The 26,937-nt window shown below is 37.8% G+C and overlaps 1 protein-coding gene across 2 annotated transcripts in view; it reads left to right on the top strand.

Annotated features, from left to right (window-relative positions):
• The window catches only part of nek9 (NIMA related kinase 9), a 32,633-nt gene that overhangs the window by 2,291 nt on the left and 3,405 nt on the right, over positions 1-26,937 (top strand). For both annotated transcript variants that reach the window (XM_003214379.4, XM_008122785.3), the window contains exons 2-18: positions 3,840-4,017; positions 5,390-5,445; positions 6,967-7,037; positions 8,366-8,471; positions 12,702-12,833; positions 13,174-13,284; positions 13,651-13,715; positions 15,187-15,237; positions 16,222-16,414; positions 18,011-18,155; positions 19,134-19,334; positions 19,660-19,706; positions 21,249-21,404; positions 22,026-22,134; positions 23,487-23,648; positions 23,969-24,139; positions 24,338-24,397. In XM_003214379.4, coding sequence (XP_003214427.2) covers positions 3,840-4,017; positions 5,390-5,445; positions 6,967-7,037; positions 8,366-8,471; positions 12,702-12,833; positions 13,174-13,284; positions 13,651-13,715; positions 15,187-15,237; positions 16,222-16,414; positions 18,011-18,155; positions 19,134-19,334; positions 19,660-19,706; positions 21,249-21,404; positions 22,026-22,134; positions 23,487-23,648; positions 23,969-24,139; positions 24,338-24,397 — 2,014 coding nt within the window. The remainder of the gene's footprint in view (positions 1-3,839; positions 4,018-5,389; positions 5,446-6,966; positions 7,038-8,365; positions 8,472-12,701; positions 12,834-13,173; positions 13,285-13,650; positions 13,716-15,186; positions 15,238-16,221; positions 16,415-18,010; positions 18,156-19,133; positions 19,335-19,659; positions 19,707-21,248; positions 21,405-22,025; positions 22,135-23,486; positions 23,649-23,968; positions 24,140-24,337; positions 24,398-26,937) is intronic.

The following is a 26,937-nucleotide window of genomic DNA, read 5'->3' as shown; positions in this document are numbered from 1 at the left end:
GTGTGTGTGTGTGTGTGTGGGGGGGGGGTGATCACAGAGAAGGTCTCAAGTACAGGGGTGGGGGGTGGATGGTACCGAGAGCAGGGCCTCCTCCGCTGACCGCAATGCCCGAGCTGCTTTATATGAGGAGATGCAAGAAGCAATGATCTCCTCTACATTCTCTGGTATGGCATCACTTCTGGCCTTTTTGAAGGCCTGGCTGTGGAAATAATAGTAATAATAATAATAATAATAATAATAATAATAATAATAATTTTATTTATTACCTGCTTCTCCTGATACGAATAGTGGCAGAGGTCAAGTTTAGTTTTAATTTGTGTGATGAACTTTGTTGCTCACAGATTTGTGACAAGAGTTTTATCTCATGGTGGAAAATGAGTCTTTAGAGAATCTGTAGAATCATAGAGTTGGGAGATACCATAAGGGCCAACCAGTCCAACCACCTTCTGTCATGCAGGATCACAGAATCAAAGTACTCCCAACCGATGGCTATCCAACTTCTGCTTTAAAACCTCCAGAGGAAGAGACTCTACTACACTCCAAGGAGGCAGCATATACCACTACCAAGCAGCTTTTACCATCAGGAAATTTTCCCTAATGTTTGGTGGAATCTTCTTTTCTGTAATTTGAATCCATTACTCCATTGTACTCTAGTTTCTGGAGCACCAGAAAACAATCTTGCCTTGTCCTCAAGCTGGCATCCTTTAAAAAATTTAAATATGGCTATCATGTGTAGAATGGCCCTTGACTTATCAATAAGTCTGTCAAAACCCATATTTTTTCACCCAAAACCTACCCTCAATGTATTCACAAGATCAGCTTATATGAGTATATATGGTAAATTGTCATCCAACTGTACTTCCATATACAGAATCCTTTCCAATCTGTCTGCCTTTTGTCCTGCTGCCAAGTTTATCCTTTTGTCAGTTAGGGCCACATTTATCCCATATATTGAAATAATGAACTGGAAAATGACAGATATTTCAGCCAGCATCCTATTTGCTGCAGATGGAACAGATAACATTTTTTCAACTTCCTGCTTCCCGAGAATTATTTTCTGTCTAATAAATGCCTAACTTTTTTTTGTGAAGTCCAAAAAAAAAAAAACAGTTTGCAGTTGTCATCCAATCAACATATGTGGTTTTATGCAGATGTGAAATGTTTCCCCCCGAAATATTTGAGAATGGCTTTTCTTGAGAATTGGAACTCAAGAGCTCCTCACTTGTCAGTTTATTTTTACATTTTCTTCCTTAGCCTATCTCTATAATATCTGTTCTTTCTTGTTCACTCACATACATTTTGGGGGATTTCCTTTCTCTCCACCATATTTGCTAGATTTCCAAAGTGTATTCAGAGGCACACAGTACTCCTTTTCACAGCTGTCCACACACTTTATGATGTATTTGTTGTCCTTAGCATTTTCTTCCTTGTCCAATTCTGCACTAAGAACTCCCCTCCCCAGATCCAGAGGGCCCGGGCTGTGGCGCAAACTGGTGAGCAGCCAGCTGCAGCCAACTGAGACTAATCACTCTGACCAAGATATCATGAGTTCGAGGCCAGCTCGGAGCCTGCGTTTGTCTTTGTCTTTGTTCTATGTCAAGGCACTGAATGTTTGCCTTTTATGTGTAATGTGATCCACCCTGAGTCCCCTTCAGGGTAAGAAGGGCGGAATATAAATACTGTAAATAAATAAATAAATAAATAATTGGAAGTGCTGTGAGTACACCGGCTAGGGCTGCTGGGAATTGCAATCCAGCAATTTCTGAAGGACCACATGGTTCCCATCCTTGCTTTATTGTTCCAAAACTGTCAGACAACAGTTTGGTAGATAAAGCTTTGGTTAGTGTGGTGTAGATTTAATTTTACCTGTTGTAACTTTTTCTCGGGGTCTTCTAAAAATCACTATACAGTTAAAAGCATTCTAGAAGGGGCTTTATAGTTGATTTTCCAGAGAATTGTTAATAAGATAACCGGGCTGTGGCGCAGGCTGGAAAGCAAGCCAGCTGCAACAAATCAACAAATCACTCTGACCAAGAGGTCATGAGTTCGAGGCCAGCCCGGTGCCTGCGTCTTGTCTCTGTCTCTGTTCTATGTCATGGCATTGAATGTTTGCCTTTATGTGCGCAATGTGATCCACCCTGAGTCCCCTTCGGGGTGAGAAGGGCGGAATATAAATGTTGTAAATAATAAAAATAAGATAATCTAATTTTCTCTGAAACCGTATTGCATAGTATATCAAAAGCAATAAAGATTGAAAGTAGTGCTGCTCCTTTCAGAATGATTTGGGAGTGAAAAGATTACTTTGGAAAATACATAACTTGCATTTTGATAAAACTCAGTTGAAGATGATGATATTAAACTGGAACTAAACACTGGATTTAAAAAACCCTGCAAATAGCTGCCCTGTTGTGAGAAACTAAGCTATGCATTGATAGAAGAATGTAAAACTATGCTGTATAGTTATGTCCCCAAAACTGCTATTTGGCATGGAATCAGAGGAAGGTTCTTTGATATCACTTATTAATTTTCAGTTCTATTTTGGCATCTGGAAAACTAGGGCATCTAAAATGTTTGAAAGTGAAATGCCGTAGAAGGATGTAGAGGTGTTGCTTCCTTTCTAACAACTTCCTGCAGAGGGCAGAAAAGGAATGACAGGAAGGAAGAGAGGAAAGATAAAGCAGCTGTAGCATTGTATCATATTTCGGTAAGGATTTGCAAGCATTTCACTTGTAGTTAACAGAGTCTGATAACAAAGGCTATTTGTGTTGATGAAGGAAGTGGAATATTTAAAAAAGGCTTCTTAAACAGGATTATTAATAAGCTTTTCATGCAGTATCCAAATCAATCCTAATCTTGAGTGAATCAGAAAAAATTAAGTGCAACTTGGACATATGCCTTATTGCTTTCCTGAAGTGAAAATGATTTAACAGGGCCCAGTTAGTTCAAAGGACTCAATAATATGTAGTGCTGTTTTGTGAGATAGAGATGGAACATTTTCCAGTTATGTAGCTATCTATTAAACAATTTCATGCCAAACTTTTCCATTGTTTCCTTGCTTATTAAATTTATATTAATAGGTTTACATCATTAGTTCACTCATTTCCTGTAACAGAAGGGGATCTTGAAGTGCCCAATTAAAATAATAATAATAATAATAATAATAATAATAATAATAATAATAATAATAACAACTTTATTTTTATACCCTGCCTCCATCTCCCCGAAGGGATAAGGGTTGAGCCCAGATAAAAACAGTAACAATGTAAAAAACATCGAATGAACAAAGACATATGTAATTATAAAATCCAACAATAACATATATTGGGGGCTTGCCTAATCTCCCTGGGAAGCAAATTCTAATGTTCTTTTTAATAAGGCAAGAATCAGAAGTTCAAAGTCGTTTATAGAGATTCAAAGACTAAAATAGTGATAATTCACCTTATATACTAGCTGGTTGAAATCACAGAATGATTGCAGGTCTCAGCTTCAGAGATTGAATATTGACATGAAATAGACTTTTTTGTATTTTTCTGTGTAAAGCAATGATTGAAATGTCTGTTTGTTCCCATGTCCTCATTGTTTCCTGTTATGGAATGAAGATTTTATTTGGGTGGAATTTTATATGAAATAAATACACAATCCCTCCTTTGAAACATAATTCAAAAAAGGAAGAGTGTCAGCTGTTGATACTGATTCTTGGCATTAGAAAGTGGGAAATTCTATTTGAATTCCATTGAGAATTTTTGATGGGTCAGAAAGTAAATACAACATTAAAAACTCCTCTGAGAAATGAACTATGAATACTAGCTATGCATTTAATTGAATTTCTTATATTCTAGGATGACTCACTTGTTGTGTGGAAGGAAGTGGATCTTACCAGATTATCAGAAAAAGAGCGGCGTGATGCTTTGAATGAGATTGTTATTCTTGCTCTACTGCAACATGACAACATCATTGCCTATTATAATCATTTCATGGATAACAACACTCTGCTGATTGAGTTGGAGTACTGCAATGGTGAGAGTTCTGTCTTGTAAACAGCAAGCACATCTTCCATTTTGGGTGCTGTGTGGAAAGATGAAACACAGAGAAGCTTCTCTTTGTTTATAGACATGTGTCTGTGGTGGCAGATGTAGAAACACAAACCAGACTTGACTTGGAGCACTGCTATTTATGTTTCACAGATAATCTCACAGATATATAAACTATAAAATGTATTTTTAGTGGAAGAGTAAACTTCAAAATAAATTAAGTATTTAAGAAATAAATCAGATCAAGTATTAAAAAATTAAATGTGTACTAGAAAATACAGTCGGAACCTGAACCAAAGATCCTAAGTTAATTTTTGTGGCTGAATTGTAAATGCCATGTTGCACTTTACTATACTATTGCATCGTCAAGTCTTAAAACTAACACAGAAAATCAATTCATATGTGGCATAACAGATGTTTTTGAAGTTTTCCTGAGTTTAAAAAAAATTGATTTGTGATGGTTTGCTTTTGGGTGATATTTTCAACTCATCCCTGATAATCCTAGCCAACATTAGTGTTCTTATACTTTTTTGCATTTGACCAGCATTAGAATGTTCATAGTAAGATAAACTAAATTGAACTGTTTTTATGCATGTCATCATAACAATAATAATTTTGAAAGCAGTAATGCCACTTTCCAGGTTGACATAACTAATACATATATTGAAGAAGAGCTTTTACCGATATTAACTAATAGGTCTGTTTCACTGAACCTTTTGTCTAAAGCAGTGGTTCCCAATCTTTGGTCCTCCAGATGTTTTGGACTTCATCTCCCAGAAATCACAGCCATCTTACCATCTTTTAGGAATTGTGGGAGCTGAAGTCCAAAACACCTGGAGGACCAAAGATTGGGAACCACTGGTTTAAAGCATCCTCTTGGCTCAGGATGGTTTATGGTAAGCAACAATGGAGAAAAGGAACATCCTATTTCTACGGAAAGGAAATACAGTAGAGTCTCACTAATCCAAGCCTCGCTTATCCAAGCATCTGGATAATCCAAGCCATTTTTGTAGTCAATGTTTCCAATATATCGTGATATTTTGGTGCTAAATTCGTAAATACAGTAATTACAACATAACATTACTGCGTATTGAACTACTTTTTCTGTCAAATTTGTTGTATAACATGAAGTTTTGGTGCTTAATTTGTAAAATCATAACCTAATTTGATGTTTAATAGGCTTTTTCTTGATCAGTCCTTATAATCCAAGATATTTGCTTATCCAAGCTTCTGCCGGCCCGTTTAGCTTGGATTAGTGAGACTCTACTGTAATATTAGAAGATTCTTAGATAATGTTAAGTAGACACTTGTGTCACACTTGCAGTTAGTAATTAAGGATTTCACTCTTTCAATTGCAGGAGGAAATCTCTATGATAAGATCCTACGGCAGAAAGACAAGTTGTTTGAGGAAGAGGTAACTTGAACAATTTCAGAAGAAGATGAGTCTAGCTCTACTTGTTCACTATAATAATATGTCATAGCTTTTGCCATGAAACAAGAAGCCTTTCCTTTTCTATTCTAGTATTAAATTAAGATTCTGATTCATGATATTAAATATCCCCCAGCAGAAATAAAAATTAGAAAACTATACTGATGCTTCCTTATAGCTGCAGATACTTCCAACATCCTTAGTCACTGCCTGTCAAACAGGTTTTGAAGAAATATATAAAACATTTGGATTGTGTTGATTTTAAATACTTTGGGGATACTACTATTATAGGGAATCCTATTCTTACATAAGATAAAAACCACATGCTGATAAGGCCTCTTGCATTATTTGATTGATAACAGAGATTCTGCAGGTTCCTAATGGTTGAAGTATTAATATCATATCTGCTAGCCAGGCAGCTATGACTTGTTCCACCTAGCCTTCAGTCTTTTAAAGCAGCATTAACTGCTTTAGCTGTTTTAAGTATCTGCGCTTTAGTGCATCTTAAATGTTTTTGTTAGGATTAGTTAACATTTTACCCATTGTTGATGTATTTTTATGATATTTTTACTCTGCTGTTTTTAATTATTTTAATTAGATGGTTTATGTGTTATTATGTTTTTAATTGTGTTTTAGCTTGTAATCTTTGTTTATGCTGGTCATGATCCCCATGTAAGCCGCCCCGAGTCCCTTCGGGGAGATGGTGGCAGGATATAAAAATAAAGTTATTATTATTACTGTATTATTATTATTATTATTATTATTATTATTATTATTATTATTATTATTATTATTGTACATAGAGTCCCTGGTGGCGCAGTTGGTTAAACCCTTGTGTCAGCAGGACTGCTGACCAATAGGTCAGCGGTTTGAATCTGGGGAGAGCAGGTGAGCTCCCTCTGTCAGCTCAAGTTCACCATGTGGGGACATGAGAGAAGCCTCCCACAAGGATGGTAAAACACAAAACATCCGGGCTTCCCTGGGCAACATCCTTGCAGACGGCCAGTTCTCTAACACCAAAAACATCTTGCAGTTTCTCAAGTTGCTCCTGACACTAAAAAAATATATTGTACATTATCATTTGCTAATAGCAGGGATGGAAAAAGCATGGCCCTTCAGATGTTGGATTGCAACTTGTATCAGCCATAGCCCAGTGAAGAGGCATTGAAGTTCAACAATATGAGAGGGTCACTGACTGATATTGTTTTCTAATATTGAATTGCAGAATGAGCATTAAGAACTCAGTTTGAAGATTCTAAAGATGTAAAGATGTCATGGTACCTTTGAAGTATTAGTTGTCACTCCTAATTATTTTTTTCAATAGCTTACCAGTTTATGTAGCCACTGTCATCCTGCATCTTGAAGGCCTCATGAGCTCATCATTGTGAAAAGAATAGCTTTTGGAAAAGATCTTAGGGAAACAACAGTTTTTAAATGTGGTTCAGCTAGAGTATTTTCTTTCTATTTGTTTTCTAAAACATTTATGTGTGAACTCTTTTTTTGCAGATGGTGCTGTGGTACCTCTTTCAGATTGTATCAGCAGTGAGTTGTATTCACAGAGAAGGAATACTTCATAGGTGAGTTTTCAATGAAAATAAGGATTTCATTGGTCAGGGAATGTGCAGGCTACTTTTCAATTGTTCTTGTTTTCAAACCACAACAAATCTACAGTTCCTTTTGCCTTCTGGTTCTTTTTTTGTTTACAAAAGCTAGCAATACCAATTAAACAATTAGGGGGCATTTTTGTAGCTACATCCTGCTGTGGAGCTTGCTTCCTGTCTTGTTTCCCTGTTGATAGATACACTGTGTAAGGACCTTAATTTTTCAGCAGGCCTTTAATCTTGCTTGTTTCTTAAATGGTCTTTGTATTTTTTATGATTTGTTGTATTTCATGTTTTTATTCTTGGACATTTCATGTGGAAAGATGAAGCATAAACATTGTGAATTAATGACAGTGTAGAATAAAATAGATGGAAAATGGTTTGCTTTGTGTTTCTTTGAGGACAGAAACTAGATTTCCCAATAGGGATTACTTCCTGCTTTTGTAGACTGGATGTCTGGATTATGCATGTTTGCATTTCTATTATAATTTATTCTACTATTATTTCCTTATTCATATTTGAATGCTACATTTCTAGCATGAGACATAGGTGAATTCTATCAGATTAAGTGCTTCTTAATAATCAGTGAAGCCCAGCATGAAATTTGTTTGCATTGTTCCTAAAAAAGAATCCATCTTACATTTAGAGTGGCATTACTATTCATGTCCCGAAGTGCCACTGAATTCAATGGGACATAGTATTAGGATTATAAAGCTGCATCCTTATTGTAATTTTTCAGGGCTCCTTCAGATATTTCTTCAGACCAAACAAAGTATTGTTAGAACCTGTGTTTTCAAGTTGTTTTGATTTTAACATTAATGTATTATATGTTGTCCATGAAACTAGAGACAAACTAGGGACTGTTTCTAAAAACTGGGGAATAAAATCCTTAACATCAGTCAACATCAATCAGCACCACAAATTGAAACAATGTTTTTTTTGTTTATATTACCATATAACAGAAAGTACTTTGACTGATGGATACTACAGTCAAAAATTTAAGGATTGGGGGACTAGCAATTGGCTTTGGGTTTGAGACTCCAATAATGAAAAGGCATGGGTGAATGGTTTCAGATTGACAGTAGTATACATGGAATGGAAGCGTATTAAGATCAGAATACTGTTGATTAGTGCTAGCTAGATTAGACCCATTGAATCAGTTATTCAGAGATATGTCATCTCATAAGTAAATCCCACTGGTTTAATGGGTTTATTCTAGTCAGGACTAACAATAAGATTTAGGTTTAAGTCTTTTGGCAGGTAATTTGAAAAAAGATATCAAACTTTAATACTTTATTCTCTAGAGATATAAAGACACTGAATATCTTCCTCACCAAAGTAAATCTAATCAAACTGGGTGACTATGGCTTGGCAAAAAAGCTGAACTCTGAGTATTCCATGGCTGAAACTGTGAGTGTTTATTGGTTTATTATATTGATTTTCCTATTCACCTATTTTGGAATTATAAACACATTGTCAGTGGTTTGACATGATTTGATGCTATCACTTACTAATTTTCTCATTTACTCATTTTTCATTTCATGACAACTAAGGTTCTAGGGTAACCCTATTTTATCTTCATGAGTAGTGCACAGATGTGTGTTGGCTGATCTCAAGAAATAAAATCATTGAATGTTTTTTTAATGGTTTGTTTAGTGTAGCAGTATTGAAAGTGTGACATGTGACACCCATCTATATATATAAAAGAGTGGTGGCATCACGGCGATTCACAAAACAACAAAAGTACAGGCCCCCCAACCTCAAAATTTGACAACACAACCCATCATCCACGCCTCAAGGTTGATACAACAAAAATAAAATAAAAATAAAGTCCTAATTAGAGGGAGAGCAATAATTTTTTTATCCAATTGCTGCCAGTTTAGAGGGCCAATCTCTGCCCACTTGGTTGCCTAGCAACCAAGGGACAGCCAGGTTTCAGTTAGGGGACAGGCAGATTTAGGCCTCACTTAGGTTTCTTCCACAGATTATCTGATTTGCACTGGATTATATGGCAGTGTAGACTCAAGGCCCTTCAACACAGCTATATAACCCATTTATAATCTTATATTATCTGCTTTGCACTGGATTATCTTGACTCCACACTACCATATAATCCACTTCAGTGTGCATTTTATACAGCTGTGAAGAAGGGGCCTCATATAATCCAGTTCTGAGCAGATAATATAAGATTAGAAATATACAGTAGAGTCTCACTTATCCAACGTAAACAGGCCGGCAGGATAAGTGAATATGTTGGATAATAAGAAGGGATTCAGGAAAAGCCAATTAAACATCAAATTAGGTAATCGTTATACAAATTAAGCACCAAAACATCATATTATACAACAAATTTGACAGAAAAAGTAGTTCCATGCGCAGTAATGCTATGTAGTATTTACAGTAGAGTCTCACTTATCCAACACTCGCTTATCCAACGTTCTGGATTATCCAACACATTTTTGTAGTCAATGCTTTCAATATATCGTGATATTTTGGTGCTAAATTCATAAATACAGTAATTACTATATAGCATTACTGTGTACTGAACTACTTTTTCTGACAAATTTGTTGTCTAACATGATGTTTTGGTGCTTAATTTGTAAAATCATAACTTAATTTGATGTTTAATAGGGTTATCTTAATTCCTCATTATCCAACATATTCGCTTATCCAACGTTCTGCCGGCCCGTTTATGTTGGATAAGTGAGACTCTACTGTACTGTATTTACAAATTTACCACTAAAATATCACAATGAATTTAAAACACTGACTACAAAAACATTGATTATGAAAAGGCAGACTGCGTTGGATAATCCAGAACATTGTATAAGCGAATGTTGGATAAGTGAGATTCTTCTTTAATATGAAATAATTACTGGGATAGAATAATGCAGAACAATATAATCTCTAAAACCAGGACAGTAAATAAACAGGGGAATTCCACACAGGAAACAATCAGGGCCAGCTAACACCTCCCAACAAAGTATTCCCATCATCAAAGTCTGGCAAATCCTGTTTTCTCAGGGCCACAGACAGTAGAAGCACATAAAATATCACAAACAACACCACTCTGAAAACAAGGGAATTCCAGACAGGAAACAATCAGGGCCAGCTAACACCTCCCAACAAAGTATTCCCATCATCAAAGTCTGGAAAATCCTCTGTTTTCTCAGGGCCACAGACAGTAGAAGCACATAAAATATCGCAAACAACACCACTCTGAAAACAAGGGAATTCCAGACAGGAAACAATCAGGGCCAGCTAACACCTCCCAACAAAAAATTCACTCAGTGAGGAAACAGCCAGGCTTTAAAGCTGCAAGGCCATTACATCCTAATCATTTTTCCTAATTGCAGCATTCATACTTGCCTCCAACAAACAAAAAAAAACCAATCAGAAATATTGTATATTCACAACCTTTAGGAAATAATATCCCCTGATGGCGCAGCGTGTTAAAGCGCTGAGCTGCTGAACTTCTGGACCGAAAGGCCACAGGTTTGAATTGGGGGAGCGGAGAGAGCCCCAACTGTTAGCCCCAGCTTCTGCCAACCCAGAAGTTCGAAAACATGCAAATGTGAGTGCATCAATAGGTACTGCTCCGGCGGGAAGGTAACGCCGCTCCATGTAGTCATCCCACATGACCTTGGAGGAGTCTGGCTTAGAAATGGAGATGAGCACCAACCTCCAGAGTAAGACACGACTGGACTTAATGTCTGGGGAAAACCTTTACCCTTGACCTTAACTACCACCAATTCCTCAATACTTTATTTCCCATACCACCATACTTTGCCACAGCAACGCGTGGCCGGGCACAGCTAGTACCCTATATTTGTAGACTCTAAATCATCTAAGCCAGTAGTTCTCAACCTGTGGGTCCCCAGGTGTTTTGGCCTACAACTCCCAGAAATTCCATCCAGTTTACCAGCTGTTAGGATTTCTGGGAATTGAAAGCCAAAATATCTGGGGACCTACAGATTGAGAACCACTGATCTAAGCAGTTCCCAAAGCTCCCTCATCACCACAATTTTTGATTTTGGTGCAATTTTTAAAGTGATGATCATATGAAAATTATATCTGGAGTTCCATAAATGTGTGCGAACATGAAAACACCCTTAGAACACTGTGCACCCTCTTAAATATTTTTTTTCTCTAGACTCTCCAAAGTGGTTACAGGAAGTGATGCACTTTGAATATGAAATGGAGAGGGGGAAAAGATACTTCGGCATGTTTGTGAGATGTGCAGTTCACATTGAACTCAGGATGGAAAATTGGCCTCCACACTTCTTTAATGGGGGAGCTGAATCTGTCAGGGTCCAGCACTCTGGCTTGTTTCCTACCTCTCCCCCACCAACAAGTCAAGAGTAAGCAGTGGATTATTTCTGTAGCTCATTGGGGCTGATGGAGGAGCCAGAGTGCTGAATCCTTCATGGCTTGCTTGTTACATTAAACTTTGGTAGTCCAAGAGTCAGTTTCCATGCTTTGAACTCTCTAAGGATTTCATAGATTGTCAAAATGGCTATGAAACAAAAAGCAAAAAAAATTTCATTGGCTTTTGACAAACCATTTTAATGTTAAATCCAGTTGTATGATTCCCACAGTCACAGTCAAAATTTATCATTACTGATATGTCTGTATTGTTTAATAACTAGTCTTGTTAAAATAATTTTGAATTAGATATTTTAAATCTGTACTTCTTAGCTCCTCACAGAATATCACAGATATTGCTAACAAGGGGCTGTTGACATTCTTGCTTCCCTGATGACTATAGCTGTATAATGTATGCATCACGTATACATCACCTATATGAAGCAGCCTCATAGTTCTGCATTTTCCAAAAAGAAATGTTACACCAAAATATTAGAGCAGGATCTGTTTACTGTTATCATGTCTGAAGTAGAATATATTTTGAAAGAAATAAGTGAAACTGGCTACACTTTTCTATATTTTTTTCATAAGCATTTATGTAGTATCCAGTGATTTAAATTAGAATGTCTGATATTTTAATGATTCCTGCACCTTTAGTAGCAAATCATTACATATGTTCCATTTCTCCTAATATGTAAAAACTGTGGAATTTTGACAAAATTAGGAGTCAAATTATCATGTCAGATAACACACCATTGGCCACATTGAAGCAACAAAAATACAGGAAAAATTAAAGCAGAAGTTAGAAGGCAAACACTTTCAGATCGGATTTTTGAATGTGAGGGCAATGAGCTTGTGGCAAGGGACAGCCTGCCTAAATAGGAAATTGTTCCTGAGTTCTTCCAGAAACAGAAGATAATACATTTCTATCCTCACTTATGCTGGCTGGTGTGTGAGTTCCCATTCATTTTGCTTACTTTTACAAGCTTTTAGTCCTTAATTTAGCTCTAATAACTATAAATCATCAGTTGTTTGAGGATATATTTATTTATGCATTCCCAAAATGTAGTTTACCTATAATTTAAAATTTTTTGGACAGGATGCTAAATCATGGTCAAAACATGATCAATTTTTATTTTTTTATTTTGTGTGTAGTGGGGACTCTTATACAAAATGATTGGATACTGTCACTTGCAGTAAAACACTAAATAATGTCTAATCATCATATATGAAGGAGTGGACAGCATATTGTTAACATTATCCTTTGTTTTGTAGTTGGTAGGAACTCCATATTACATGTCTCCAGAGCTTTGCCAGGGAGTAAAATACAACTTTAAATCTGATATCTGGGCAGTTGGCTGTGTTGCCTTTGAGCTCCTCACACTGAAGAGAACGTTTGATGCAACAGTAAGTCACAGCTATAGAACAAATACATCAGTGATGAGCATGGTATGAGTTTCGTTAGTGTTTTCGTCTGTGTATGTATGTGTTTAAGCGAATCACCTCTCCAGTTTTAGTAGTGTATGTCAATGAAACATCTAGGTCAATAGGATATCTCATCTAGAACAAGAGGATATTTTAGAGATGCCAATGCTTTTTGGTCAATTTCTGAAGTCTCGGACCTGTCTAGAATAATTATTGTATATGATGAACCAAAGTGAGAAAATACACAAGCCAGATCCATAGACCATCTTCTCAGACATTTTTCTCCAGCTTCATTCAGATTTTTCTCTTGTTTCCTTTCTAGAATCCCTTGAATCTCTGTGTGAAAATTGTGCAAGGGAACCGGGCAATGGAAGTTGATTCCAGTGTTTATTCTCTGGATTTCATCGAGATGGTACACTCCTGCCTTGATCAGGTTGGTGAGATGCCATTTTCTTTCAAGTTTCTTAATCTTTGTCACAGAGCTTCAATGAAGTGCAGGAAAGACCTTAGGACAATTTAATATCTGAAAATGTACGTCTGTGAGTATACTATTTGTTTGGGCTCTGCACATTGAGTACTCTTGGTTGCTCAAAAACAATCTGGAAGCTGCTAAAATACCTCTGCCTTTGAAGATCTTTTACTATTGAGCTTTTAGCTAACTCTGTACTTTTGATTTTTTTTTTATTTTGGGAAACTGGGGAAAGACCACAAGGACGTGGTTAGTTAATCTGCCCAAAAATTTAATTGCTGAAAAATGATCCCTTTCCTTAGGGAGTGACCTGTCACTCACCTCTTTCAGGATCCTGAGAAGAGGCCTACTGCTGATGAGCTGCTTGAGAACCCTGTTATCAGCAAGCGCAGGAGGTAAACTGCCTTACATGCCTTGGACATGAATTGGTCTTATAAGTTAAGCGTGACTACAAAATCATCTACATTAGGGGTGGAGTATTTGTTATGTTGCATTTGTTAGGCTATTAAGCGTTACAGTCCAATACAACAGTTTTCACCCCTATTTTACTGCCTAGTTCAGGGTTAGACAGCTTCAGTTGGTTTAGGAGCCATTCTTTTATCCCTGGGGCCTTCTAGAAGTCATGTGAACTACCAAAAAATTGGAAAAACGTTTTGGTGTTTTTTTCCTTCATGTCAACAGTTGTAGTAGAGGATGGGCTGGGCCCTATGTAACAGATTACTTATTGTTTCTAGAAAGCAGTGATTGGGGGCTAACACAGGGACTACACATGACACTAGGAATGCAGTGTACCTATCCCTGGTGTATTCTTACTGGTATTTCACATATTTTGTCATTTGAGCTGGCAATTCACTGATGGTTGACTGCTTTTCATGATAAAATTACATTCATGAGTACTTTTCCACATTTTCCTGAGTATTTAACAGTGCAGAACTTATGTCAGAAATATATTATATTTCGACAGTATTTCCCATCAGATTTGACTAGCTGGTCCCTGATTTCCACTTCTTTAGGTTTGCAGAATCATTGAGTTGAATACAGAGGAGTACATAGGACATCCTGCTGGAAAACAGTTTTTCACAGATTGCAAGGTCCTGTGAAACACAGTGTTCTATGATTCCAGAATACATCCAGGGATATATTTTTTTTGTTTCACCAGCCACCTCCTTTCTTAATATTTATTTTTGATGGCCAAAACAAAAAGCACAGATCTTTAAATCTCTGCAAATAGTTTTTTTTTTAAAGTTTGGGAGGAAAGGAGTTTGGATCTATCTTACAGCACTTAGCTGTTTGGTTTTGAATCCAAGACTGAACTACTCCACTTAGCTGTAGAGAGACTCAAATAGCTAAGAGAAGTAAGCAGAGATTTCCTTTTGGAGAAGGAGGAAAGGAAAGTAATTTTTGCCAGTTCCACATTTCTTTCATTAAGGTTACTCTGAAACATCAGGATATTCTCCTGAACAGCGAGCAAGAGAGTACCGAGGACTACAGAGATTAAAGGGGAATTGACAAAAATTGCTTCCCTTTCCAGTAATTCTGGATCCATCCTCTCCAAGCCTAATTCCATTCAGGACAAACAAAAATACATTTATGTGTATCTGGTTTTCTGGGTGTGGGGTATTATAAAATATTGGGTTACAACTTTGTTTCTCTATGGTGTTTATTGTTTGTTTTTTGTTTATGTGCACAGTATGAACAGGCTTGGTCATGTTTCACCACTGTCAGTGATGTGGTATAGTTTGGCTGAAGGGTGTGATTCTTCTGTTTTGCTTGGGGTGTTTCTAGCACATATTGGGATTCCCTGCCCAGAGTTCTATACTAATAGATTGTTATTGGTCTTTAATCACCTGTTCTTTATTCTGGCAGGGAAATGGAGGAGAAAGTTGTACTGCTTAATGGCCCAAATAAACGACCAAGGTAATGAAATAGGTGCCGAAGGCCCATCACATTTGCAGTTTTGACTTTTCCAGATTTGATTATTCACATATTTGATTTAAAAAGTTCTCTTTATGAATATCTAGAGGTCTTCCAGTGTGAGTCTATAGTCAGCTTCCTAAAGTTATGCTGGGGAACATAGAGGTTTTAGAGAGTAAACCTTCTCTATGAATCTTGCGGTCCCCCAATGTGATTCTGTGGTCAGCTTCCAGTAGAAATTGATTATAGAGTCATTCTAGAAGGCTTAGAAATTTATAGAGATAAAAAATAGCATTTTTCATTGTTTTTTACTTTTACCTCAGCAAATGTGGAGGGCTGACTCTATATGTGAAAGTAGACTTCCGAGATAATTATATTTCACAGAACTTAGAATTTCTCCTTTAACTATTGTTTTACTAATCCTTTATGATAGATTTATTTTATATCAAACCATATTTTAAAACCATGTATATTATTATTATTTATGTACTGTTTGATACTTCTTTTATCTTCTTACTTGAGATGAAAGAAAAAGGGCCCTAATATTGGAAATATATACATCTGTATGTAATGCTAATGTTCTGAGCAGCATCACTATTGCATTTGTTTTCTTTCTCATTGATTAAATTCGTTCATATTGCTGCTTGTGAAAGTTTCAGGTTGTCATGTGTTGTCAGATTAAAATCAGTTTCTGATTTTTACTTTATTTGCAACGTTTACTTTCCTGTTTTTATAGTCCCTGCTTCAAAATTTCTGATTCTGTTTATGTTGCCTCCTAAAACATGAGTCTGTTTGAGAGAATTGATTGGACAGATGTTAGTTCCAACTAAAATACATTAAGAATAGATTGAACTTAGATGTTGAGTTCCCAAGTTCTCAATGATTCAATAGATCTCTTCTAGTTGGGATTAGCAGTTGGATATATGCTTTGAAAAACTGGTAGAATGTATACAAAGTGTCTTCATACTTGGCTCTTGTTTCTTACAGAACCAGTACCATGAATGATGCTCCCATTGCTGTGGTGACTTCACGTACCAGTGAAGTATATGTATGGGGGGGTGGGAAGTCCACTCCTCAGAAACTGGACGTTATTAAAGGAGGCTGCAGTGCACGACAAGTCTGTGCAGGAAACACCCACTTTGCACTGGTGACAGTAGAGAAGGAGCTCTATACCTGGGTGGTAAGTAAAAAAATTGGAAATAAATAGGAAAAGTTAGGAGGAGATTGTAAAACGGATAATTGCATTTAAATTACATCTCAGAATCTTAGAATCAGTCATTATCTTAGAATCACTGATCACAATCGCACGTTTGCTCCCTCTGCTTCCCAGGGAGAATATAATGCATAGGGGTGACCAGTTTGGCTTCATCCATTTACCAAAGAAAGAATACCTGGAGCAAGATTGCCTCGCGCCCTCACCCCTCAAAAAACATCAGTTGTTTCTAACTTAGGTCCCCCTAGAATGGTGAAGTTGAAAGAAAAGACACTCTGGCCCTAGTCCATGGACAAAGGACTCATGGGTGGGGCCAGAGTTTTCCCTAATTAGCTAAGGCTGCAGCTTATATAGGCTTGGGACATATGTGTGTGTTACCGTAATGTGTTTTAAGTTACTTTGGTGGCCATTCAGTCAGAAAACAGGAAATAAACATTGCAAATAACTGCATATATAAAATCAGAAAATGGAGTATAAACAAATAAGATGAGGATGATGCCATCATTTATTTATTTATTTGTTTGCTTAGTGCCATCACCGTGCATGATGCTTTAGAAGAAAAATAACAACAACAAAAATAGTTCCCTGACCTTAGGTTTACAATCTAAAGGCATGAAACACAAGGAAAGGAGACTGAAGTTAGACAGGGGATTAGATCCATCAGACACTGCTGGTTCTTCTCTCCCTCTGAGGACAAGACAGTGTCAGTTGGAATGGAGGGAAGGCCTTTCATCTTATGTATAACAAGTATTGAGGTTGAAACTCTACCTAATTCAGCGTTTTGTTCTCACAGTATCTAGTCATATACTTATGGGAATTTTAGAAGCAGGAGGAGAGTGCAATATCAATCTTCTTCTTGTGTTCACCACAGCAACTATTTGGCCTTCAATACTGAAAGTAAAGACCAAGGTCCAATTAGCATATGCCTCTGGAATTTCCCCAAAACAACATAGATTGGTGTCACTGGGTGATTCTAGGCATTGGATTCTAGCTAATATTTGCCACCATTACTTACCCTCTGTGAAAGCATTGCTTTTAATTTAAAAAGCGATGTTCTGAGTGCATGGAAGGAAGAGCAGAATAAACCTTGGATAAAGCCAGTACAAAATCAATCTTATCTAAGGCATAGTTTATATATTCAGTTTCAAGAAAGCTTTTTTCCCTTGCAAACTCCAAATGTATTACCATTTTGAAATGGCGTCATGTCATTATTGATTACTGGTACTACTATAAAGAAATCTTCCATTACTATTGTAAATAGTTTTCACATATGAAGTGATAAGGAGCATTAGCCTGATATGAAAGTTCAGCCTTCACCTGCTTAAGGACGGTATACAAAGTATCTATCATACATGCACCAGGTCTTTTCAGAGCCATCTTTGTGTTGACATCAACCCCCTTCCAACAAAGCATCTCAGAAACCAGAGTTGTAATAAGGCCTTCTCTGGATCCTAGAGGACATGCTTATGCTTCCATTTCATCAACCTATTAACAATGCCACTTAGAGTGCTGGTTTGCATACTTTCATATATTATGCAATGCTTTTGTTGTTGTTTTTTACAGAACATGCAAGGTGGCACCAAATTGCATGGTCAGCTGGGGCATGGAGACAAAGCCTCTTATCGACAGCCAAAGCATGTGGAAAAACTGCAGGGAAAAGCTATTCACCAAGTGTCTTGTGGAGATGACTTTACTGTTTGCATTACAGGTGAGAAACATGTTGAACATACAAATATATATGCTTTGGAAACTGAAATATAGTGACTGAAAGATAAAAGATATTGTTTGATAACAAGAAAATATAAAACGCTCTGACACTGTCAAAATACAATTAATCTGTGGGAAAAACAAGCCTACAGTTGGAATTAATTCTGCTTTCCAAGAATACAATTATGTATTTTTCTTATATAGTTTCATCTTTTATATGCTGTCCACATGATAGAGCAGCGCTCCTCAACCTGTGGGTCCCCAGGTGTTTTGGCCTAGAACTCCCAGAAATCCCAGCCAGTTTACCAACTGTTAGGATTTCTGGGAGTTGAAGGCCAAAACATCTGGGGACCCACAGGTTGAGAACCATTGTAATAGAGTATAATATAACACAAAAAGTTAAAACGGTAAAAGTTTTACATTCACAAAAGATTGCAAATGCCATCCTCTGTATGTTTTCACAACATAGATATGGGTCAGACTACACTCTAGTCAATATGTGGCGGATTAACCCAACTATGTAATTAGTCCAGCTTGATCTAAATCAGGGGTGGCAGATTACTGGTGGCCTGACTATGCTGCCAACTATTTTTAGCTTCTTGAACCCCTTCATTTTTTTCCAGGCAACCCCCCCCCCCCCCATCTAAATGTAAATCACTATATTTAGGGGCTTTAAGGAATGGCAGACTAAAATCATAACCCCTACCTCACCCACCCTGAAAAACCCAGAAATTGCAAACTGTAAATAATTTTCACTTGCAGTATTCAGCCAAAAAGGGGCGATGCAGCCTGCTGCTATACAGAGATACACAGGGATGAAAATGGACTCCCGTCATAGTTTCCTACTCCAATCTAGAATATTGGGTTACCTTATGGTCTTGTTTTCTCTTGTTAAAAATAAAGATTGCATTGGACAGTAAGTAGCACTCAAGAAGTATATAGAATTTACCAGATTCATTTGTCCCTTCCTTTACTGCAGATGAAGGTCAAGCCTTTGCCTTTGGCTCAGACTACTATGGCTGTATAGGTGTAAACAAAGCATTTGGCTCTGAAGTATTAGAGCCCAGGCAGCTGAATGTCTTCCTCAACAACCCAGTGGAGCAGGTTTCCTGCGGAGATAACCATGTTGCAGTGCTAACCCGAAACCGAGAAGTCTACACATGGGGCTGTGGAGAATATGGTATGTGACTGCAACTTTTGGGTGTGATGAGGGTAGGCTGGAGCAATGCATGCTGTTAAAGACTCCGACTAAAAAAGAAATGTCATTTCCAGCTTATAGTGATAGGCACGTAACTCTACAGTGAAACTGCATGGAACAGACAATTGGAAGGCACTATTCTGCTAAGTCTTTTCTTGGGGTTCTTACTATGGTAGACTTCTGATTAAACTGGAATGCATAGTTTAATGACCATATCTCAGATGAGAATTTATATCCTTCAGAAATTGATTGGTCTTAGAAACAAGGCAGTTTGTTATTTCTGATTAATGCCTTTCCCCAAATACAGGGCGCTTAGGTTTGGATTCAGAAGAAGATCACTGGCTCCCACAAAAGGTAAACTTTATTGGCTTTTGACTAGATAGGTTCCAAATACTTGTAGTGTATCTCTGTTTAAGAAGTATGTGAAATCAGCTTGTTTGTTCATTTCATTGGGAATTGCTTGCTCCATAGCTCCCTACACGGTCTGCTATATGATCCTTTTCTATTGTCTAACTGCCAAGGAATAAACCTGGCATTTTTTTTCTTCAACATTTGCACTCTACCACTCTCCTCTCTCTATAAATGGATGCTTGAGACTTTAATGCTCTCCCTACCTGTCATCTGCCTACTCCAGATACGAAGACATCCCAGTTACGTAAGTTAGGAAGTACTGTATATAAAGCTTGGGTTCATGCTATTGAAGAACCATATATCACTTTATGGGCCCATTACAGCTTTTAGAGGTCCTCTGGAAAGAGCCTTCTCTCTATCCCAACACACTCTCTGGCTTATTTGGTGGAAACAATGGAGAAGGCCTTCTTGGCAGTGTCTCTTAGATTTTTTGGAGACTAGGCTGGAACCCCTCTTTTTCTCCTTCCTTCTGTCTGCAAGTTAAAACATTTCTGTGCCATTAGGCTATAAGAAACTTGACTAGGGTGGGCTTTTAATGCTGTATGATGCTGTTTTAAGTTTAGTACACAGAATTTTTATTAGTTTTAATGTTTAGTGTTTTTGCTTAATAACTTGTTTGTTTTTAAAATAAGTCCTATGTTTACAGTGGGCCCTTGATATCCACTAGGGTTTGTTTCTAGGACACACACACACACCCGTGGATACCAAAATCCATGAATTCTCAAGTCCCGTTAAATGCAGTAAAATAAAATAGCAAAATCAAAGTTTGCTATTCGTATTATTAATTTTTTCAAGGTGTGGATAATTGAATCTGCCGATACAGAATCCATGGATATAGAGGGATGGCTATATACTTTTATTTACACATTTCTATATTTTTAGCCTGTTTTGTTTTTAAATACGTTGTTAGCTGCCTTGAGGCCCACTATTGGGGGAAAGGCAGAATAATCTGTATAGTATATGACAATGATGTTGATGTTTGCACCCTGCTTGGTACAGGCAGTCCTCGAGTTAAAAACATCCAACTCACAAATGATTCATAGTTAAGAACAGAGGTGAGATAACATTAAGTGAGAGAAATCTACTTCCAAGAAGGGAAATTCTCTCCTAAAAGAGTTATCATGAGAAAAACGTGTCACCACTGAAGCTTTCTCACTAATCCTTCTTTCCACGACAAGCCACATTTTTCAAAATCGCATTATCAGAGGAACAGAAAGTGAAATAAAATCTTCTGAACAGGGGCACAGATTGCAAAACAAACACCTCAGGGGTGTTAACCCTTCCCTATGTTGTCCAAAGTGCACTCTCTCTCTCTCTCTCTCTTTATTTATTTATATTGGCTGGAGTTACCTGTTATGACTTACATATAAAATTCAACTTAAGAACAAACCTACAAAACAAATCTTGTTCATAACTTGGGGACTGTCTGTACTTTGAAATAACTGGTAATCATTTGCTCTGGTGTCTCATGGGTCTTGTTTATAGGTGGAAATCCAGAAGGCTTCCAATATTGTTTCAGTCCAGTGCGGCAGTGATGGGACATTTCTGCTCACACAGACAGGCAAGGTCTTGGCTTGCGGTCTGAATGAATTCAACAAGCTGGGCCTGAACCAGTGTACTTCAGGGATCATTAATCATGATGTGAGTGGCACATTATTCTACTGATACAGTGAAGCCATTGTGGAGAATGTATTGTATAGGATCATATATTGTTTATTGATAATAATTCTTATTAATTAGAGCCATTATGTTAGAATAGTATGTTGGAATAGGACTCCGAGGGGGGGGGGGGGGGGGGACTATAGTTGTAATCCTGACCCAGCCATGGAAGTCCATTGGATAGTCACACTTTCTCGGCCTCTGATGAAAGCACTGGGAAACCCCTTCTGAACAAATCTTGCAATAAAACCCCATGAGAGAGTCACCTTTAGGTTACATAAGTCAGAATATATTCGAAAGCCCACAACAACAACAACAACAAATAATTATTAATATATGATGTAATATTTACTAAGCGGATTGGAACCCTGGCGAAGGGGGGTAGCACTGTGATGATTTGCCAAATCAGTTCATTTTAGTTGCATGTGGAACAGTTGCAACAACGCATATATTTAGGAGCCTAAGCAAAAACCATAGCCTGCTAGAAATTGCTTGCTTTGGAAGTACTGCCTTTCATGATATTTTGGCTTACTCATGGCCTCCATGGATAGATCTTGAGGGAGATTGTGATATTTGATTCATCATATTGTTTTCTTCCCTTAGGCTTACCAAGAAATTGCCTATACAACTTGTTTTACTTTGGCCAAGAAACTGTCCTTTTACAAGATTCGCACCATTGCACCAGGAAAGACACACACAGCTGCCATAGATGGTGAGACGTCAACACACAGCATTTACTCCTGCAGTGCATTTTAGTTACTTCCTTAAATTGAAACCTAAGGCAATAATGGCAACCTCCATATTTTTTCAGTCAGTATTTCAGTCATATTCATATGAGATTTGTTGAAAAGATTCTGACATTTTAACATGATGTGTTCTTTTGCTGTATCACATTAATACAGTAATCTAAAATTTGAAAAATATTCTTCATTTAATTTGTATGCTTTTCCCACTGAAAATAACATACAAGATAGCTGATAGCATCACTCAAACTGTCTTTGAGCAATAAATATAATCAATTAAAACAAATGAGATAGTTAAGCAATTAAAATAATCTGTAAATGTCACAACTATTTTAAAAGCCAGTTTGAGAACCTATGTCAGCATATCTTCCTAAAAACAGTAAGTGTGGGAAATGACTGCAATTCTGGCCAGAGTGGATTCTATAATCCGAAAGTAACATAAGAAAAAGTCATCTTCCAATGGCTCATTAAAAAGGCCACCATAGTCAATAGCATTCTAAAATGGGTCACTCTTGAAGATTTTAACATCCAGACAGTTTTATAATATAATAGCCAGAGCCACACCATTTAGGATTTTAATATTTAAAACCAATTCCTTGAATTGAGTACATAACAGAACAGAATAGCTTTATTTGTCATTCTGCTATTGCACAACGAAATTACATGCCTTTCCCCACACACACCACAAAACAACACAGCCATCCCTCTACACCCCCACACCACCACACAGGCCCCAATGCCACATCAATGCAAAACCACAGAGTTCAACATAGTGACAGCTCTAGAATAAAAACTATTCTTCAGTCTGTTTGCCCTTGTCTTTGTCACCCCATACCATCTGCCAGATGGCAGTAATTCCAAAAAGAATATACTGAGTGAGATGGATCCCCAAGAATGCTCTGAGCTTTCTTAAGGCAGTCAGAATTATAAAGTTCTTCCAGTGAGGGGAGAGGGCAGCCAATGATTTGCTGTGGAAAAGTGGTGACCCTTTGGAGTGCCTTTCTATCTGCCACTGTGCAGCTACCAAACCATGCGCAGATGCAGTCGGTTAGGACACTATAGCACAGCGGTAGAAAGTCACCAGCAGTTTTTCATTCAGTTGGTGGTGCCTTAGGAGTCTCAGGTAGTAGAGTCTCTGCTGAGGCCTTTTAACCAACAGTGCTGTATGGGTGCCTCAGGTCAGATCCTCTTTAACAATAATTACTAATAATGCAGAAACTCCCTTTTACATTATCTATGTAATGCCCTGCATCCTTCAAATCCTTCAGAAAAGTTTAGTGTCTTCCTAACTTTCAAATAATGCGCTTGTTCTTTGTTTTAGAGCGGGGTCGTTTGCTTACCTTTGGCTCCAACAAATGTGGGCAGCTGGGTGTCGGAAACTATAAGAAGCGGCTGGGTATTAATCTTCTGGGAGGACCACTTGGAGGGAAGCAGGTCATCAGGGTTTCCTGTGGTGATGAATTCACTATAGCTGCTACAGATGGTAAGTGTTGCCAGTAGCGATAATAAATAGACCCTATACATTGTGTCTCCAAAGTTCAATGCCAAACATCCTTGACATCTTGAAGGAGAGTTGTATGAAAGGAGAGATACTTCCAGACTATTTAAAAAGTACTTTGTATTAGCAATGTAAGTAATAAAGCCACACAAACATAATAATCTTGCAAAAATTCCATGTGAAGTTATTCTGGACTAGATTGTAATATTTTCCAAATAGAGCCTTCCAGCTGGAAAGAAATGCAGATCATAGAGGTCTGAGTAGTCTGTCTAAATTTAAGCCAACAACTCTTTTTTTCTCCCCAGATAACCATATATTTGCCTGGGGTAATGGTGGGAATGGTCGTTTAGCAATGACACCAACAGAGAGAGCTCACAGTTCTGATATTTGTACATCGTGGCCTCGACCCATTTTTGGTTCCCTGCATTATGTCCCAGACTTGTCTTGTCGTGGATGGCATACCATCATAATTGTTGGTAAGTATAAAAAGGTTGGGGGAGTGAAGCTTGACCATTAATATATATGTGTTTTCTAACTGTACATTAATGTAAAACATTAACGTAAGGTTCACACAAATGAACAGGTCATGTTTTTTTCTGAGAAAATATGTTGGCATATGGCAGCTTTCCTACATTTTTGAACTTTTAGTTGATTTTCCCTTTTTTTCTCTCCAGAAAAAGTTATAAATTCTAAAATCCTCCGTTCCAGTAGTAGTGGCCTGTCCATTGCAACAGGTAAGTAATCAGATTGTTTAATCATGAGTTGTTCCTGATGCACAGACTGAAAAGCTTTAACTTAGGTTACAGCCTGTTTGAACTACTGTAATGCACTCTATATGGAGCTATATTTGGAACTTGTTTGCATTATTAGAACTAGTTAGAGAGTGAACAGAAACTTCTTGTTATGACACTGCCACTAGTTACCAATCTGTTTCTTGGCACAATTCAAAGTGCTGGTTATGGCCTATAAAATACTATGTGGCTTGAATCCTAACTATCTGAAAAATTGTATCTCCTCATTTGAATATGTCCAGGTTTGGCAACGTTCATTGAAAGTATTTTTGTCAAACCCATCACCCTCACAGGTACATTTGGTGAGAAAAAGGACCTTCTTGGTCATTGCTCCCAGTTTGTGGATCTCTCTTCCGTGGGTGGCTAGAGTTTACCCATCTTTGCTGTCCTTTGAACAAGCAAATATCTTGCATTTAGATGGGCTTTTGGGCATTAACTGATTCCTAAGTAAAGACTTTGAGGAGGGGGAAATATTTAGCAACATTTGGGTTTGTGTAGTAACTGAAAGTTACTTGGGAAGTCCAAGTGCTCGAATACTGTTTCCATCCTAAATATCTTGGTGTCATCTTAGATCGAACGCTAACATATAGGAAACACTGCATGAACACCAAGTACAAAATAGCTGCATGCAATAACATCCTGTGGAAACTTACTGGCAGTGCATGGGGTGCAGACCCACAATTAATAAGAACATCAGCCCTGGCCTTGTCTTACTCAGCTGCTGAGTACGCCTGTCCTGTCTGGCACAAGTCTGTCCATGCGAAGCAGGTGAACATAGCACTGATCGAAACATGCAGAATAATCACAGGATGCCTTAAACCTACACCTGTTAATAAACTCTACAAGTTAGCTGGTGTTATTCCCCCCCCCCCCCCCGGATGTGCGATGGGAAGTTACTGCTAACTGTGAGAGAAATAAGGTAGAATATTGTCAAAGCCATCCACTGCATGACTGTCAGCCTCCTCCCCGTAGACTCAAATCAAGGAAAAGCTTCATGAGAACCCCACTTCTCTTAATGTTTCTCCAGCAACAGCAAAACTATCCCTCTGGGTAGCTAAAGCAGGCAGTCCCAAATTGATGCCTCCCCATGAGGGTCTGCCTCCAGGGGCAAACCAACAATGGGCAACTTGGAAATCCCTAAACAGACTCAGAAGTAGAGTGGGCAGATGAAAAGACAACCTGGCAAGATGGCACTATCTGGAGGAATCCTCCACCTTGTGTGACTGTGAAGCAGAACAAATAACTCTGCATATGTATGCTTGCCCACAATGTCCTGCCTCATGTACAGAGGAGCAGTTGTTTAAAACTATGGACAATGCGATCGCTATTGCCTGCTTTTGGTCTAAAACTATTTAGCTGCTTGTGATTCCTTTATTTTATCACTTTTAAACTTATTTATTATGCAATGCTTTTGACACGAAGTAAATAAAAGCAGAAATCTCCGATCCGTCAGGAAAGTAGAGATTTGCCAGTACATTAAAAACAACAGAGCTTTAGAAGTGTTTTCTTTTCAGTGCCCAAAAAGGTACTCTTCCATAAAACAACTTGTTTCATATCATGCACTCAGGAGACAAAAATGTAGTAGACTTAGATGGAAATAACATATTTGGTTTACTCACAACTTTCATATGTTCAACATACACAAGTACAAAAACTTTTTAGTTCAGTTTCAAATATCTTTGAGATGTTTCCTTGTGCCAGCCAGCCAGGGCATCTCTCTTATAACAAAACAGCTATCAATAGGTCATATAGTCAAAAGGAGAGAGAGCATGTAGTCTGCAGCCCCTTTTATAACTTCTCAGAAAACATAGAGTAAAGGAAGCTGCACACCAGAACATGCATGTAGGAAACAGTATGCAACAAGAACATAGATAAACAGATTGCTAGAGAAGGTTGTCATTTCCAGTACTTAGAACCATCTTTGTCTTTAGAAACAGGTGGACCTCTGAATGAAAATTATTTATTTATTTATTTACAGTATTTCTATTCCATCCTTCTCACCCCGAAGGAGATTCAGGGCAGATCACAATGTACATATATATGGCAAACATTCAATGCCATTAGACAAACAACACACAGACAGACACAGAGGCTATTTAACTTTTCAGCTTCTGGCTGTGAGGGTATGCTCGATTCTGGCCACAGGAGGAGCTGCTGCTTCATCATCCACTGTGACGAGTCCTTTTAATGGTGTTGTAAATTAGTTAAATTAGCCTCCCCGTATAAGTGGTCCCTAAATTTTCTTACTTGGCAGATGCAACTGTCTTTCGGGTTGCTTAGGTAAACAACAAGCTTGGGGCTATTTAACAGTCAGGAACTCAATCCGACTCGGGCTTTGAACTCACAACCTCTCAGTCAGTAGTGATTTATTGTAGCAGGCTACTAACCAGCTGCGCCACAGCCTGGCCCCTGTGAGGCAGGACATTGTGGGCAATGTTTGAGGCTCAAGTGAATTGCTGGGATGGTGACTGTCTAGCCAATGC

This window comes from Anolis carolinensis, chromosome 1 (assembly GCF_035594765.1).
Source record: "Anolis carolinensis isolate JA03-04 chromosome 1, rAnoCar3.1.pri, whole genome shotgun sequence".
Taxonomy (NCBI): domain Eukaryota; kingdom Metazoa; phylum Chordata; class Lepidosauria; order Squamata; family Dactyloidae; genus Anolis; species Anolis carolinensis.
The sequence above is the reverse complement of the archived record's forward strand: the minus strand, read 5'-3'. Positions and strand labels throughout refer to the sequence as shown.